Source organism: Urocampus carinirostris, chromosome 7, assembly GCF_059441175.1.
Source record: "Urocampus carinirostris isolate Australia breed hairy pipefish chromosome 7, RoL_Ucar_1.0, whole genome shotgun sequence".
NCBI lineage: Eukaryota > Metazoa > Chordata > Actinopteri > Syngnathiformes > Syngnathidae > Urocampus > Urocampus carinirostris.
Genome location: NC_142355.1, coordinates 16,138,400 through 16,156,675, shown reverse-complemented (window position 1 = coordinate 16,156,675; position 18,276 = coordinate 16,138,400). Strand labels below are relative to the sequence as shown.

General features: G+C 39.4%; 1 protein-coding gene across 1 annotated transcript; it reads right to left on the bottom strand.

Annotated features, from left to right (window-relative positions):
• Positions 1-1,466: 1,466 nt before the first annotated feature.
• arsa (arylsulfatase A) lies at positions 1,467-16,792 on the bottom strand. Its single transcript, XM_088339896.1, has 8 exons — positions 16,504-16,792; positions 14,703-14,943; positions 12,950-13,168; positions 12,708-12,877; positions 8,397-8,521; positions 7,085-7,212; positions 4,721-4,823; positions 1,467-3,382 (listed from the first exon to the last, which is right to left on the bottom strand). The coding sequence occupies exons 1-8, from the start codon at positions 16,722-16,724 to the stop codon at positions 3,087-3,089; spliced, it is 1,503 nt and encodes a 500-aa protein (XP_088196022.1). The 5' UTR covers positions 16,725-16,792; the 3' UTR covers positions 1,467-3,086.
• Positions 16,793-18,276: the final 1,484 nt, after the last annotated feature.

Here is an 18,276-nt window from a genome sequence, read left to right as displayed (position 1 = left end):
ATGAGAGATGAGATGAGATTAAAATAATAAGCAAAACCATATGATTTGTGGCAGGAGGCCCCGGGGGCGGCCCAGGACACGTTGGAGAGACTATGTCTCTCGGCTGGCTTGGGAACGCCTCGGGGGTCCCGTCGGATGAGCTGGAGGAAGTGGCTGGGGATAGGGACGTCTGGGCTTCCCTTTTAACGCTGCTGCCCCCGCGACCCGACCTCGGATAAGCGGAAGACAATGGATGGATGGATGGCATATGATTTGTGTGGATAGGTTATTTTAGAAATGGCGGGAATGTTTTTATATTAAACTAATTTATCATGTAATTTGGTGAAATAAACACAATATAACTAAACTAAGTAAAATTATCTCATCTAACAAATTATTTTTAACTAGACCTCCTATTATAGCAGAATTTATTTTTTTAAATATGAGAACAGACCTAAACTTCAAAATATTCTACTTGCTGACGCCATCTTCTGGCTGAAATTGTCATTGCAGCCTCTGTCAAACTCCTTTGCCCAGTTAAACTATTCCTTCATTATTTTTGGGGTTTGGGTTGGCATTTGGACTATTTTAAGCAGTCCTTTTCTTACTTTCACAATTTTCATCCTAGAATGAAAGAAAACCATGCGAGTGTGCTTGAAATCACTCTCCTCCCCGATCTCTCACACTGACATCTATTAGTTTAACAATACACACTGTCAAGTAAGAATTTGGATTTTATATTAAGAATAGTAATTTGTTATCCTACTGATGTAATTCTAAAGTCTTAATCTTGGGATTAAAGTAAAAAATATTTCCCATTTTAAACAAGTCAAAACTCAGCCAAAACAGTCATGATTTTCACAGCAAAATTTGAATACATTTTAAAGAAAAAAGCAAGTATGATCAAGAAAAACGGACAAAACGCATACTAAGATGGTCGTGATTACTCATTGCACTCACCTGTGCCCGGTAGTTTGGCGCCAGGTGCTGCTGGTTACCTGATTGGTTCCCCCTCCTATTTAAGCTCACTGCTGTCACTCGCCCTTTGTCAGTCCGTCAGGGAATCTCTGTTTTCACAAGGCAAGCATTTTTGACTCTGACTCCCGTCGGTCCTGTTTTTTTCATCCGTATACCACTCGTCCGTCCCTGATTCCTCGTTTGTCTCCGGCTACGACCCGTTTTTGACCACCGACCACGTTCTGATCTCCCGTCCCGGCTAATGACCCTTTTTTGACCACGCTCTGATCCCCCGCTTCTCCCGTTTGACAAAGCTACGATCTCCCGCTCCGGGAGATTTACTTCGGCATTCCAAACATGATCCGATCCCGTGAGCGGCTTGCTTCCCTCATCCAGCGAGCACCGGATCGCTGGCGTTTGTTTTTCCACTATATCTCAATAAACTTGTGAGTAAACGTTACGCATCTGGGTCCTCTTCCTGTTCTGGTCCTGACAAAAATAATTGTTTAAAAAACAAACCACAAACAATATTACTTTAAACATTTATTACTGTTTCACAGTATCACAACATGCAGTGTTAAATTAAGAAAATTGATGTCGATACAGTAATGTTATAATCTTACTATTATTTTAAAAACAATCCCGAGGCACATTGGTCATAAAAAATATGTTTTAAATGTCATAATAGTCAAAGGTTCTTGAATATGAAAAAAAAACATTTTTGGTAAATAATTTAAAATGTAATTAGTTTTTTAAATTGTATTATGTTCATTACATTATATAACATTCTTATCAAGTAAAATGAAGATCATTTTTGAATTAAAATTGTCTTTATTGTCATCGATAACAATTTTGTGAACATTTTTTTTACAGCGACATTAGACATGACACTCCAGGAAAAACATGTACAGGTAATTAAACCCCCCCCCAAAAAAACAAAGAAAAAGATTAAATAGAATTTGAGGGTGGTCAATATTTATAAGGTGGTTAATCTAGACTGTAAGCGGACCAAAAATAGTGCAAATAAAATAATAATACCTAAAATTAGAATACCTGACAGTGAAACGAGACTTCTTCTTTTTTTTTCGTTGCAAGCTTGGCTGCCACCTACTGTTGCGGAAGAATATTGATTACTCCAATGATAATAATAATAATAATAATTTACTTGTATTGTCATTCTTTGTAACAATGTACACAGAACGAAATGTCGATACACCTGACCCGTACAGTTAAACTGTAGCGAGTCGATGCAGCCGCAGCCAAACAGGGCGCAGCCATTTTAGTCATTAGGTGAGCAAACCCCCCATTCCACCCCTTAATGCTGAGCGCCAAGCTACCATAACCTTAAGAACAGCACTGTTTTTGCAAAGAAATATCAATTTGTTGTTACCGATCAGAGTAAAGTGGACGACTCACACCAGACAAGGATTCAGAGCAGACTAGTATTGTTGTGAAACACGACAGAAAGTGTCCTCGAGCAAGGAACCGAACCCCGAATGGCCCTTGGATGGCTGATTCCGCTATTGGTGTGTGAGTGTGTGTGAATGGGTAAGTCTTTAGTGACTTGAAAAGCTCTATGCAGACCATTTATTATTTACCACAGATTATCATAAAGTTGGGGGCACGACAGTTAACCCGCAGTCCCACGGTGCAGAGGTTCAGGGTTTAAGTCCAGCTACCGCAGCCTCCCCGTGTGGAGTTTGCATGTTCTCCCCGTGTCTGCGTGGGTGTATCCTCCCACATTCCAAAATCATCCATGTCAGGTTAATTGGCTGGTCCAAATTGTTCCTAGATGTGTGAAAGTGAGTTGTCTGTCTCTGTGTGTCTCTGTGCTCTGCGACTGGCTAGCAACCAGTTCAAGGTGTCTCCTGCCCGAAGATAACTGGGATGGGCTCAGGCACCCCCGTGGCCCTACTGAGGATAATCGGTGCAGATGATGGATGAAAAAATACTCTTAGATGTCCCACTAGTGAAAGCCAGTATGCAAAAACAGTGCTTTTGCCGCGCCTTCATACCGAGCAAGTTAGGCACAGGCGGCCGATACACAAGAAGTGATTGAAAATAGCTGATAGAAATACTGCAAAATAACTAATTATAATTTAAATACTCCTTCATTGATTCTTACATTCCTTTTTTTTTATAACAAGTCCTCAACATCGACAGCAAAGAGGTTTTGGATTGCACTGCGGACTGCAGCAAGGTTCCAGCTGTGGGTCGCTTCCTTTCCCTATCTGACTCTCCCCAAATAACATGGAGGCTTCAAAGCGCTCCTTGACGGTCTTGATCCTTTCTAACAGCGCCGGGATGTCGGTTTCGCCCCCCGGCGCTAGCGGGTAGCGTTCAGACGGGTCGCATTCCAAGTCAAAGAGCAGAGGCGGGTCGTGCGCGGTAAGGGTGGTAAACATTGAGCATTCTTTGTCGGGTGTGGTGCTGCTGTGGGTTGAACCTGGTGGGTAAGGACGAGATTGAAGATTACAAAGTCAGGACACAACATTGACTACATTTATTTGCAAGGAACAGTCCGATTGAAATGCGGTTATATAAAGTCATATAAATGCCAAAAGAAATCTGATTAAACCAGGGGTACCAAACATACGACCCATGGGCTGGGTCAGGCGTGCCAATGGATCGATTCTGGCCAGTGAGACCATGCTGAGAGAAGCACAAGAGAAAAATGAGCTGTATCAGATAGATAGAAAGATAGATAGATAGATAGATACTTTATTCATCCCCGTAGGGAAATTCACACTTCTAGCAGTCTACCCTGTTGTTTATTAACAGATTAACATGATGCCCTAGGGGTGCTTGTAGCGGAGTGGATGACGTCACACGCTAGTCCAAAAGTTCGACATCCCTGCGGCAGATGGAAATCTTTTCTTTGTGTCCATGGATACACCACCTCGTGTTAGTGAGTCCACCTCCTCTCCGATTCCAGTAGGCTTTCGTGTCTCTGTATAGCGGCGCTGAAGCTGGATAGCTCCGGGTGGCTACACGTCAGCGTCCGGGGTGCTAAACGTGAGCCACGTATCCGCAAAACACAGCAACTGCGCTCCTTGTGCGCTTCGATATTTTCCACCAGCACTCGTTGGTCTTATTTGGTAGTGAGTTCACATTTACCATGATTACGGATGGTAGCGAAGACTTATAACGCCGCTAGCTGCTTAGCTAGCTCTGGCTCTTCTTCCACCATAGGCCCCTTCATCACGCCGGCACGAGAATTCTTCAGGGCAGGGAGTTGATTCCTCGAATAAACGCATTTTTGTGCGCTAAAACCCATGTCCATAGGATAGGAAGTCATCCAAAGTGTAGTTGTCAAACGGGAAGAAAAACACAGAGGATAGGAGCAGACAATAAAACAATAAATGACAAAAAGTGAGAGATAACAGGGGAGCTGCTGGAAAGGCAGCCGAACAACGACCTTCCACTAAAACTAGGCACCACTTTATAAGAAAACCACCCATTGTACCTGTACTTGCTGACTAGCATTTATCAACAAGAGAATATTGAGGAAACCCCCTGACCGATAACGGATAATGGATAATGAATAAAGAAGATAGAACAATAACCCTTAAAAAAATGCCCTTCCCCTCCCCCCATGAGAAAATATCTGTTAGTGTGATGACATTGCTCCAGCCCTTGTAATCGGAATACTCGCAAACGCCATGTAACTGTGGTTACATGATTATTGAGGATTGATTCGGATTGGTCCGAAAATCCATATTTTGATCCCAGTCGGAGTACTCCCTGCATATAGACTTAGTCGATCACCCTGGAGAACGCTTACCTCGTGTGTAGAAGTGTGCCTTGTACTTCCCGAGTCGAAGAGCGAAGAGGCCGAACTTTTCACTGGGATCAGTAGGGTAAAACATCATTGATTCCCTTTTGCCCTGCAGGGACAAGACGACAAACGTTTACCAAAAGGTAAAACAGCGTCTTATGTTTTGGACAGAACTTGTTACTCGGACAAAAGAGTTTTAGCTTACTATCTTTTTTTTCCAATACAAAATTGTGAGTGTTATCTGTGATAAAATTAATTTTAATTGTATTTTGATTTTTATATGACTTAAATATACTATAAATACAAGTACAAATACAGACGCTCCCCTGCTTACGACCATTCGACTTACGTGAAACAATGGATACAAACATTTTTATCCGGACATTGCTTTAAGTGAGATTTTGTATTGTGTGCACCTTTTTCCCGAGTGCAGGACATTACTGAAGTGCTTCTTTCCGCCGCTACCGGCGTGTGACGCTGTGAGAGGTCACCAAGGATCCACCCGGAAGAAAAAAAATCTGCTTCCTCTTCCTAGTTCGTGTGTAAACATTCTATACTGTCTATGTCTCAACTATCTCCTAGAACTTTGACATTTCTATTGTTCAATATCTCCTGCATCCATTCAATATGCTTGATGTAAAGTATAAAGAAAAGGCGAGCCGTTTCTTTTGAAACGAAAGTGGAATAAGAAAGCTTGATGCGGTTGAGAAAATGGTCGGCACGCTTTTGTTCGGCCATTTTCTGCCACGGAGGAGGACCTCTTGAAGCGCATCTTCCAAAAGTAAGTTAAACTCAGCTGTATTTATCTTTATAAAGAATATTATTTTATGAAAGGTTAATTTTTTTAGTACAAAACAATACAGGTTACTTTTACAAGCTTTAAACATACTTATATAAACCTTAAACATACAAAATATAGCACTGAAGCAACTTACGAACAAATTCAACTTACAAACGATCATCCAGAACTCGTTGGTAAGTAGGGCAGCGTCTGTAAACATTTTCTACTTCATTCTAAGGTAAGCAATTATCAGTAGTACAGTATGTTCCCCTCAAAATCTACTGTTTAGCCAGTAGAGTTAGAACACGTTTTAAAAATGAAAAAAAAAAGTTATTTTCATTTTTACTCCAAAGTTTGATACTCGTCTAATAATAAGAATACTGACATTTGTTTTCATTAAAGATATGTGTCAAATAAATACCTGCATTATTTTTTTGTGATAGAAAATTGTTCAGTCTTCTTACTAGTTTTTTAATCGGAAGACGTTGTTTCCATAAAAAACAGAGTTGACGATTCTGTCAACAAAATATCAATTAAAAAAAACAACAACAATTTACTTTTACTTCCTCCCAAAAATAGGAATATTCTTATCAGTCAGTGAAAAAGACTAAAATTCCTAGTAAGATTACAAGCCGTATATTTAATTTTAATTATCTTTAAAGTAAACTAATTCATATTTTGGGGGGAAAATTGTCCATCCTTAGAAAACACGAGGATGAACTAATAAAAGATAGACAAAAACACTTCCAGTATTTTTACCCTGAAGTCATTTACTGCTAAGCGGGCTTTATATGTGAAAAATTGTGTTTTGACTGGGTTGCCAGTGAATAGGTTAAAAGCATAGTGTGCATTACTTAGCACCTCCTAGTGGTATTACACGAACTATTATAGAAGTGCATTTTTAAAAATTCAGATTCAGATTCAGATTCAGATCTACTTTATTGTCATTCTAGTACACGTGTATACAGAACGAAATGTCGATACATCTGACCCGCACAGTTTCCTTGAATGTACAGATATAAATAAAAGTTGTATTGTATTATGGCTACGTATAGTATTTTTACCATAGTGCCGATAGTGCAAGAGGAGTAGCTAACCAGATGTGCAAAATGGGCAGTCAGGTTAACAAGTCAGGTAAACAGTAACATTAACACTGTAACAATAACGCTGTAAGTACAATAGTGCAGAGAGCAAATGTGCAAGGAGTGGCAAGCTATAAAGAACTGCCAGTAGTGCAAAAAGTCAGATTAGCAGCCGTTTAGATTTAGGTTAACTATATGTTAGATTGTTAACCTAACGACACTTGTAGGTGGAGAAATTTGCATTTATTTTACATAACATGAGCCTTACCGACAGTCAACTGACATAACTGTCTCGCAGTTTCCTGGTTTGGGTCCCCCCAAAAAACAAAAACTGGGAGGAAAATAAAAACGGCGCATACTTGGTCTTCTTCCTTGTGCTTTTTAGCACTCCTTTTTGGTCACACGACACAAAATAGTGACATCTAGTGGTCTAATAATACACACTCTACCTTTGATAACATTTGATAAATTGTCAGATCACCAGAATTTGTCCAGTAATAGGCTTACCTTTCCACGATTTATAAGGATTTCAGTCATATCCACGCCATCCAGCTCAACCGGCGGCATTCTAGCTCCTGCTAGCTTGGCAATTGTGGGAAGGATGTCTAAAGTGCTGGCCAGCTCCTGTGTCACACCTGAACGCATCAAAAAGAACACGAAAGCTTTGTTGACGGTGTAACATTTTCATGCTTTTTCATGCTTTCTATCTGAATTTTTTCAACAAGATAAAATGTCGGAGTGAGTACAGTAGAACCTCGGTTCTCGACCATAATCTGTTCCAGAACCCTGTTCGAAAACCGATTTGTTCGATCACCGAAATCATTTTTCGCATTAAAAATAATGTAAATCGTTTTAATCCGTTCCAACACCCTGAATGTTTACCTTAAATGTTTATCGTAAACTAAAGCTAACCCAGGCTAATCGTATGTTCGCGTTATCGTAATCTTACGTACGAAAGATTACGCTAACATGAACGTGTAAAAATTAAAAAATCAGGTCGTTTACAAGTCAGTTAGCACCCGGGTCTCCACAACAAGTGGCTAGCGGTTCATTGGAAAGGGGGCTTCGTTCCAACACCCTGAATGTTGGGCTCCGTTCCAACACCCTGAATGTTTAACTTGAATGTTTAACGTAAACAAAGCTAACCCAGGCTAATCGTACGTTTGCGTTATCGTAATCTTTCGTACCAAAGATTACGCTAACGTGGAAAAATAAAAAAAAGGATAAAGAAAATAATTATGCATAGGATTTCTTACATTTGTGGTGGTCAGCAGAAGGCGCAGGTGGATGGTGGGGTATTCCCTAGCAAGATCAGCACACCTTCTTCATAATTTGCTATTATTTTTTTCTTAAATGCAATAGTTGTACGTACTACTCTTCTTTTTTCACCTGTAGCAACTTTGCTGCTTGCACTGACTTTCTTCGGAGGCATAATTAGGGGCTAAAACACTTGGTACACCTATATTAAAACAAAACAAGTACGCACGCGATAACAGTTGGTCACAAAAAGAGCGATCAACACTCGTACGCCGCTCAGCATCGCACCCTAGCGTACGCACTCACGCATTACCGGCGTTCGAACTCCGATTTTTTGACCGAACAGCGAAGCAAGAATTTCTCGAAATTTTTCGTCGGACCCCGATTTGTTCGAACTGAGAGGCGTTCGAAAACCGAAGTTCCACTGTACTTGTCTATGACTGATGATTCCATACTTTTTGCTAGGGGTTATATATTACCTGCACAGCGGCGGCAGTCAGGGGAGGCTGGTGAGGCACAGCTTCATAAAAATAAGTATAAATAGAAAAGAAGAATTGCTGACCTGGGGCGATGGTGCCTGGCCAAAAGGCAATGGCTGGCTCCCGCATGCCTCCCTCATAAGTTGTGCCTTTGCCGCATCTCAGGGCGCCGGCGTTGCCGCCACGGGTCATTCGCATCAGGGAAGGTCTGAAAAAACAAAAATAACAAATGTTTGATACCATATTTTCAGACAGCCAGCGGTACTCAATTCTTGATTATTGAACGATACGGATATCGTAGTACCTTAAATTCTCTGCCTTTTCAACAGACTATAATTTTAATTTCTTTGTAAGTTAAAATACATTTCCATTCCTATGATATATTTTCACGTGATATTGATTGGGTAAACAATCCAATGCTTGGTGAATTGTGCTTCACAATAATAGGAAGAGCAAACATGGAAACCGAGCCCCAACCACGCTTAAGGCCCCACAACCACGAGGGGAGCCCCAAGAGTTGTTATCTTTTTTGGTGCCAACGTTCTCACTTTGCGTGTCCACTCAAAAATACTTCTACAGAAATACTACACAATAACTACAAAACTAAATATCAAATAGAGTGCTGAAAAATAAGGACCTGATTTTGCTTTCATTCTGAAAAGAAAAAATAGTATAACATTTCTATAAAAATACTACTACAGTAAAACTATAACAAAATACTTCTACATAATTGTTTACTCCAAAATACTACAAAAAACAACTAAAGTAATATTACAAACATACTAAAGAAATATGACAAAAATACTACTATGGAAATACTACAAAAATTCTACTAAAATACTGCTTTGGAAATACATCAATTATACTTCTACTGAAATACTAAAAAAACGCCAATACATAAGACAAAAATACTACTACAAGAGGTTTACAAAAGAAATTCTGCAAATTACACCTATAGCGATACTACAAAAATGTTCCTATGGAAATAGCACAAAATTACTACAAAAGTAAAACTACAGTAACACTGTACTACAAAAATATACAACAAACATTCTTATATGGAAATACTACAAAATACAACAGGGATAGTAGAAAAAATACTAAAAAATATATATACTAAAGTGATACTCCCCAAAAATACTATAATGATAAAACTACTGTAATAATACAAAGATACTATGAAAATAACACAGATGTACAAGACAAATAAGTTAAAAATAACAATCGAAATACAACAATAGTACTATAGAAATCCGAAAAAAAAAAAATATATACTTCTATGGAAAGAAAAAATTGCTTCAGAAATACTACAAAAATAAAACTACAGTAACACTACAAAAACAACAGAACTTCAATAAAAATCCAACTTCAGAAATACTAAAAAAAAAAACTAAAAAAACGTCCAGTAATACTTCAAAACTAAATAACAAATCAAGTGCTTAAAACAGGGACCTAACATATTTGTACAATTCGATGGAAGTACGTAATCTATTTCAAATGAAGTATAACATGTCACATGCCGCCCCCGATTCCATATAGTTGCCCCCCTCCTTGGAGTAAAACAGAATGAGTTCTAGTAGGAATGCAAATTAACAGGTAATAGTGGGGCCCAAATCTAATTTTGCTTAGGGCCCCATGAAGGCTTGGGCCAGTTATCCTGGTGTATAAATTTCTGACACCTCCTGCTTGAAACGCTTTCAAGATTGAAATATATCACATATACCACATTTAGTTATGATCAAATACTTTCGTCAATTGTAACTTCTTTATTTATTTACTGGTAATGATGTAACTTCAGTTGTGTTTTATTTTATAATATCCTACTTCTCTGAGTGGAAACACAACGGCAGGTAGGAGAGATCAATTTCAGATCGAGAGTAGATGTTTAAACAAGCACATTCCTGAGAAGATCTCAATAATGAAAGTCCAACTCTCGTCCGGTTTTAACAAAATACAATTGATTAAGCCAATGTCAAGCAGTTACTATAACCAATAGACCATTTGAGAGTTACGAAAACAGATTAGCCCCAACATGCTGTGTTTAATTGGGGCGATTCATTGAGCAATTTGGCCAAAATGCCAGTAGGGCGACAGAGGTTTGGGTTGCGAGACGCAACTGGCACCCCATCTCATTTTGTGTGTTTTATTGCCTTTTTTGCAGATTGTAATTCATTCCAGGAAAGTTTTTGATAATGAAATGTGGAAAACAGTGTCAACAACATTTGAGTCGAAAAATGAAATGAATGTGTAATAATAGTCTGTAGTCTGTCATAGTCTGTGCATCCCTTTGAGACTTCTTGAGATTAAGGGCTGTACAAATAAACTTGACTTGAGTTTTCTCACCAAGGAGAGCAAGAGGAGTAAAGCTTCCCCAAAATAATGCTTCATTCAACTGTATGTTTGACTTATAATGGATTTTCAATCACCTAATGGACTGCCCTTTTTTGTAAAAGAATCATCTTAAAACAAGTCAGCCTTGGCACAAGTGAATTGCTACAACTGTTGTCCGCTAGTTTATCAATGCAAAACAATATATTCCGTAAATAAAACTTTCAAAGGAACTGCTTATCCGTTTTCAGCCTCTATTTTGAAAATCTGCTGCAAACACGCTGAGGGAAAAAGACGTTCCTCAACAAAACCGCATAATCTAGGATTGTGAGGCCCCGCTTTCACACTCTATACTTAGATTGGCTACTGTAATTGTTTTTGTTCGCTATGTAGAATTAAACATTAGTGGGTTATTAGGGTGTCACCGAATGGTTGCGTCGCAGTGGGTGTGACGGGTTTTTGTGCTGCCCATTGTTGAACTGACCTCCCAATAAGGACAGACAAAGGCTGAGTTCTCCAAGCAGTAAGAACACTGGACCTGGGCTAATGCTGTGGATACTGTACTCAAAATGCAGTCATTGTCATGTCCTGCTCGGTTGTCATGGCGCCCAGCTGGCCCCGCCCCTTGAGACCAGCTGAGACGCATTGGACTGATTGCTTTTGGAGTACTTAAACGCTCCTTTTGGGACTGCCCATTGCCAGACCATTGTTTAACCCTCGTTGAAACCCTGTTCATGCCTGTTTGATCTGAGTAATGCCTAGTTTGTAATTTCAATTGCCTTTGAACCTGTTTTGTTTTGTGTTTGGTCCGTTTGTGTGTTGGACAACTTTTCTTTCCTAATTAAAGTGACAGATTGTCTACGCATATGAGTTCCGACATTTTGCTTCTCGGTCCGTTTCGTGACAATCATGTCCCGTGTGGTAGTGATTGGCTACCTTCTCTGTACTACGGACCAGTTCTATACATTTCTCGTGGTCAGGCCCACCAATAACACTAGTAATAATAACAATAATAAAAACAGTAGCAATGAAAAGCATAAATACAATGTGTTATCACTAGATCACCAGGGATCTAAATGACACTGGAAAAGGCTAATTTTCTATCCTCATACTCCTCATACTATGTTTAGTCACTGTAACACGTTGTCTCGCCTTTTTCATCTTGGAGGCACACGTGATTGCGATTCAAGCCTGTTTTGCGAGTACCATTGATAACACGGGAAAAGGCATTTGATTTTATCTCATCATCACACTATTCTTACTCTTAGTACCACGTTGTATCGCCTATGTTGTTTTGGCTGAATTCGTTCCCATTAAGCTCCATTAAAACGTTCTAGAATGTGGTATTGCTCCATTACAATGCCACGTTGTAGAAAGTTTTAACGGAGCATTATGGGGATCTGGGGGTCTCCAAGGTGGCTGTCCCCTAAAGAGAACCTAAGACGCCCGCAGACTGGTTCTAAAATATGCTCACCAGGGGTGTGTCATCGTGATTTATTTCTAACTGGCATTAATAAACCATTGACATCATCAGTGTTTTTCAAAACAATGTTTCAGTGGTTGACTTTGCTTATTTTAACACTATTTCTAATACTTACAACCTAGTAATAACTTAATAATAATATTGTAACAACATAATAATAACATAATTTGTTATTATAGAAATGCAACTCAAAGGGGTAGCCCTTCCCGCTAATCAGTAACAAAAAAAAGCTCCTGGGTTCAAAAAGGTTGGCGATCCCTGCTCCAGATGGCAATTTTTGTCTAAATATACTCTGATATCTATTCAATTAGCCTTTGTGTTGAACCAAGAGCACCATCTAGAGGAAAAAAACTAACATTGCTGTATTTAATTTTCGATTTTCATAGTTTCCATCACACGTAGATAGTAAACGAGACAAGATTAGTAGTATTTGGTAGCTCTGTTAGAATATTTGGTTTCTGTATCTTGATCGTGAAATAGCCACAAGTCTATTAAATGATACCAGGTTTCCTCCCTAGTAGAAAATGTAACTTTATAAGTATTAAAGTGAATTCATACTTTCTCCAATAAAATCAGAACCAACCCATTGTCTGATGTGAAGAAAACAAGCGTATTGTTTATCACTCCGCTCTCTTTCAAGGTGGCTAGCAGCTTTCCGACAGTGTTGTCGAATTCCAGCAGAGAGTCTCCAAACGGGCCTCGCGACGTCATCCCGGCGGCCCCAGTGCCCGCGTACTGGGGGTAGTGGGTGTGCTGATGGGATGCACAGAAAAACTGTTGTCTTACCCGCCTAAAAAAAACAGTGCACAGGTGACAGCCACCTACATGTGATGAATAGTAGAGGAAGAATGGCCGCCTCTTCTTTGCCGAAGCGGTTATGAAGCTGGTTGAGAAATCGCTGTACGCTCGTTCAAGATCCAGAAAGTTGACGGGTTGTTCCTTGATGACTTCATTGTGCAGCAGCGGCACCAGAACCGTGTTCAAGTCGCACTGCCCAAAGCATTTGATGTCCGGAGGGAAGCAGGTAAGGTTGTGGCAAGGGCCCTAAATGGGGAGAGCGACACCTATATGATTTTAACACTGAAAGAAATTTGTAGTCAATTATGTCTTAAAACCTTGATCAGAAATAAACAAAAATACATTTGCTTGAATACAGTTTTGTGCTTAGCGCTTGGTTGGTACCAGGCCACACAGAAAGAAAAACAAGTTGTATTTTGATTATTTTTTTTTGCTTATCATTGTTTTGTTGACTGCTACGGTCGCACGGAACGTGGCACGTTTTGAGGTACTGCGTTTGAATTAAATCTGTGTGATTAGCATGGGCGGGTGCAGTCACCTGCCTTATGGTGCATTGAAGGCGCGGATCCCTAACCGTGTAATATAGAATTAAATCGATTATCGCAGTTAATGGGGGGTAGCAGCACTATTACTTTCTCTCCTGACGCTGCCTCAGTCCCCTCCCGGACATAACAATCCACGTAGCACCCTCTGGTAAACACCATTATTTTGGGCTCTTTTGACTTTCCTCAGAGTCCGATTTAATCGATTAATTTCTTCAAATGTAATGAATTGCTGAAATACCAGCTAAAACTGTTCTTTGCAGTTTTTAGGTTGCACACATTGACTTGTGCGCCGGTAACCCTGACTGTTTGACTGACGGCATACACCAGCCTATCACAGTCGCGCACACAGACAGTCACGCCCACCTAATACACACACACGCACACAGCTCCAAAGACAGCATTCGCTGTGTGCTATATGCACAATGGACGATAGGTGACATCAATGACAACAAAGACAATTGAATTCAATTCAAAATCCGCAGTTTCAAAACTGCCAAAAAGTAAACTGCAAACAGCGGGGGATGTACACAACATGCGATAAATCAAACCAAATTACTTTACTTGTCGCCAATTGAAATCAATACTGTTGTATTGCAGTTCACAAAGTCACATTAGAAATATAGTAAACTTTTGGCAATGGAGTTTACAAATGTGTTACCCTCCCCCCTTTGCACTCATTCTGTGTAGCACAAAATTTGGCAAAGACCTTTGTGTCATGAACCGGAACTGGACGAGAACCCAAATGCGTGTCGTTTCTCACACAAGCATTTGATTTCATGGGAACTGGTGAGTCATGCACGTTAGGCAGTAGTCAGGCGTGGAATGTCAGGATTGATATCGAAACAGGATATCGAAAATAAACAAGACAAACTAGATGGGAATGAAAACTGGAGCGAATAATAAACAGGACAAAAATTGACTGGAACGATACCGGACAGAAAATGCAGGCAGGAAACCGGACAGAGTCAAAACCCACGTCTTGCGGGGCAGAGGTTTGTTGACGGACTGACTGAGTGAGAGCACTGAGCTTAAATAGTAGGAAAGCCAATGTGTCAACGAGCCGCACCTGCCGCCACACGGGTGGGGCCAATTGGGCGCCATGGCAACCGTGACACTTTGCCTTGCCTAAATCATGTTTTGTAATGTCATCCATTATGTAAAGAAATGTTAAGTAAATTTACCAACTCCCTTTTAACATTTATCTGCAACTTTCAGTCCCTTTTCTCAACACTGACCATGTCGTGCGAGTACGGGATGCCAAGGTATTCGTCAAAACCCTGCCTGGTGGGCAGGAAGGTGCCGTTGGGCCCAAATCCGAGATGCCACTTCCCCACGGCCGCTGTGGTATATCCAAGGGGCTTCAGCACCTCAGCGATGGTGGTCTCGTTGAGGGGAAGGCCGCCGATAGAACCGGGATACAGCACGCCCGGGTAAATGCCGGAACGCGTCTGATAGCGCCCCGTCAACAGCGATGCCCTGAACGCATCCAGACAGATAACAAGAACATGTGTTTTTAGCCACTGTGTTAATTCTAAAGAGAGTAGACCTTATTATAAGAATTAAAAAAATATATAAAAAATGTAGTGAGTACAATAGGTCGTAATTTGTGATCAAAAATATGCGTATGTTGTGAATTAAATACATGTGACCAAATAGATGCTTACAAAACCTTTCCACCCAAAACGTGGGCTAAAGCCTTGAATAATTAATAAAAACAAATGCATTTACAAAATGAGAATAAAGTAGAATAAGACACTGTTATAATTAAGTTGCAAAAGTGTACACACCCTCTTAAACTGTTAAGTAATAATTTAATATTTGTTGTTTTGTTTTTCGGACTGTAAAACTGCTTATATTTTCTTTGTATGAGGTAAAAAGGGGAAATGATAAGTACATAATTTAATGTGTTTGGATTTGTTGTATTCAGCTTTTTTTTTTTTTTACCAAACACCTGCAAAGAAGTTTTCTGAGAGTGCCACGATTGTTGGTTATTTTGACTGTTATGCTGCTGTTATTCATAATTTTGACTATTATGTGCTGTTTACATCATTGCCACTTTTGACGAAGCATGTTGCGATTCTTTAATTTCCACATCCATATGGGCTGATCTGATTTTTGTAACCTTAGAGATTTAATGCATTTATGGGTACAGTCCTCTCCTTTTATCCTTAAAAGTTCAAAAATCATTGATGTCATCACTCCTTATTTTGAGTCTTTCCTAAACTGCAAACTCATTATATCCCATTCCAAATTAATGTAATTAAAGTCTGCATCAATTTATCCAAAAATAAAAAATATACATATCGGATATATTTAGTTTATACATATATTTGCACATTGCCTTTTTATATTTTATAAAATCCATTACAATAGGGTATTTAGCATTATAATATCTTCAGTTTCCTCATGTTGAGGTTTTTCTGTTTTTTCTTGCCCTTATGTAGGTTTAAGATCAGGGGATGGTGTAGTAATAGTTTGAAGTTTGCATGGTCTGTGCAGCGCTTTGAGACTCCTTGTGATTAAGTGCTATACTGTACAAATAAACATGACTTGACTAATAGTAATAATAACAATAATAATGATAATAATAATAATGTCTGTCCCTGTGTGCCCTGCGATTGGCTGGCAACCAGTTCAGGGTGTCCCCTGCCCACTGCCCGATGATTGCTGGGATGGGCTCCAGCACCCCCGCGACCCTACTGAGGATAAGAGGTGCAGCTAATGAGATGAGATAATAATAATTACGTCACGTCCTATCTTAAAGAGTCAATGCGTTAACACAAACAACAGCAACAGAAGTAACAGCCATTCCAATATTAGGACTCTAATATGTAATCATGAACTATTATTATGTTAGTACTGTCATCATTATGACTACAGTGTGTAGTGTTTGTGTTTATTACAATCATTTTACATTTGTTTTTGTTTCACTAAGAAAGGAGATATTCATAGACACAAATGTATTACACAGAAACAAAAATACGTGATGTACACACCAATGTTTATCTATATTAACCTATAAGAAACGACATTGACCTGGAGGGGCTGCAGACGGGGCTTGTGCAGTAAAAGTCCGTAAAACGGAGCCCCCCGGCTGCAAGTTGGTCCAGATTTGGCGTATGAGAGCTAGGGTGTCCGTAGCATCCCAAATCCCCAAATCCAAGATCATCGGCAAAAATTAAGACGAAATTGAGCGGCGAAGTGGCATGTGCGAAAAGGCATAAACAAGAAACAAATCCCAAGCGTGCAAACTGCATTCCGAAATCTTTCACTTACATAACAAAATCAAAACAAACACAAACACACAAAAACTCGAACGGTAAAGTGTCGTAGGAATATGACGTATCAATATGCGGAAATGTAGTCCACTCGTTTAAACTACAAAATCAACACAAAGTGCATTTCTCCCACAGCGAAAACGATGTTTTCTTAAGAAATATATTCCTGCTCCATTGTTGTACGTTGGAATAATATCTAAAATTTTAAAACACGTTCTTAAAAATGTTAATTGAGTAATTATTTCATTTTCTGATTCACGTCAAAAATCACAAACTGGCACGTGTTTTACATGGTAGCACTCATTTATCAATTTATCGATTATTTAAACGTTTTCTTCCTGCAACGTCCATTTTGACATTGTGGTAAAAGTAATGTTGAACACAAGAAGGCCACATTGTTTTAAATATCGCTGAACTAAAGAAATTTGGATCGACGATGTCAACTGGAAACCTGGGATGATGGTGAGTTTAAGTTTCTCCTTTGTAATCCAGTAAAAAATGGATGAATAGAAGCAATATTCTATAGTTGTAAATAATGCATTTTTCTTTTTATTGTCATTCTTCTGGATTTCAACTCTATTAGTTTGTTTGGATGCCCTAATCCGGGTTTCAATCTCCAACTCTGTTAAAACCTTTAATATAGACAAATTTGAAACTAACTGCAAACCTAATTTCAAGAGATGTCGTTATAAACCCTAAACCTGTAAATCAATAATCCCCAACTTTTATAGCCTGAGCATTCCCCTATTCCTAAATTCCAATCAATCCCTATAATACCACTTTGTTGACATAACCATAGCTACAGAGAAGCAGACCACCTTATTTAAAAAAACAAACAAAAAGTGCATTGAAACCCCGATCTAAAGCTATCCATCCATTCATTATTTGCACGGCTTATCATCAGTAGGTTCGCGAGGGTGCTGGAGCCCATCCCAGCCATCTTCGGGCAGCGAGCAGGGGACACCCTGAACTGGTTGCCAGCCAATTGCAGGGCATACAGGGACAGACAACTCACTCGCTCATTCACACCTAAGGACAATTTGGACCGGCCAATTAACATGACATGCAACTCCACACAGGAAGGTTTGATCTCATAACCTCCGAACAGTGCTGCACACGCGCTAACCACTGTGCTGCCGTGCTGCCCTATCCAAAGCTATTCAACTGATATAAGGTTTACCCAGCTACAATTATTTAATTTACAATTGTTGAGCTATTGTAAGTATTGTCTGTTCTAATATTATCCGATCCAATACCAGCAAAATGTATTAATGCTGTTTTGGGGATTTTTTTTTTTTTTTAAATCAAAATTGGGTTCATCACAATTTCAATTCTGAGGATTCTAGTTCCTTGAGTAAGTGTCCAACCTAAAAAAACTTTGACATTGATGCTTAAAGGGACAATGTATATTTTTTTAAACAAGTCAAGTCATGTTTACTTATCTAGCCCTTAATCACACGGAGTCTGAAAGGGCTGAACAAACCACAGACCATCACAGACTACAGTCTAATATTACACCATCCCCTGATCT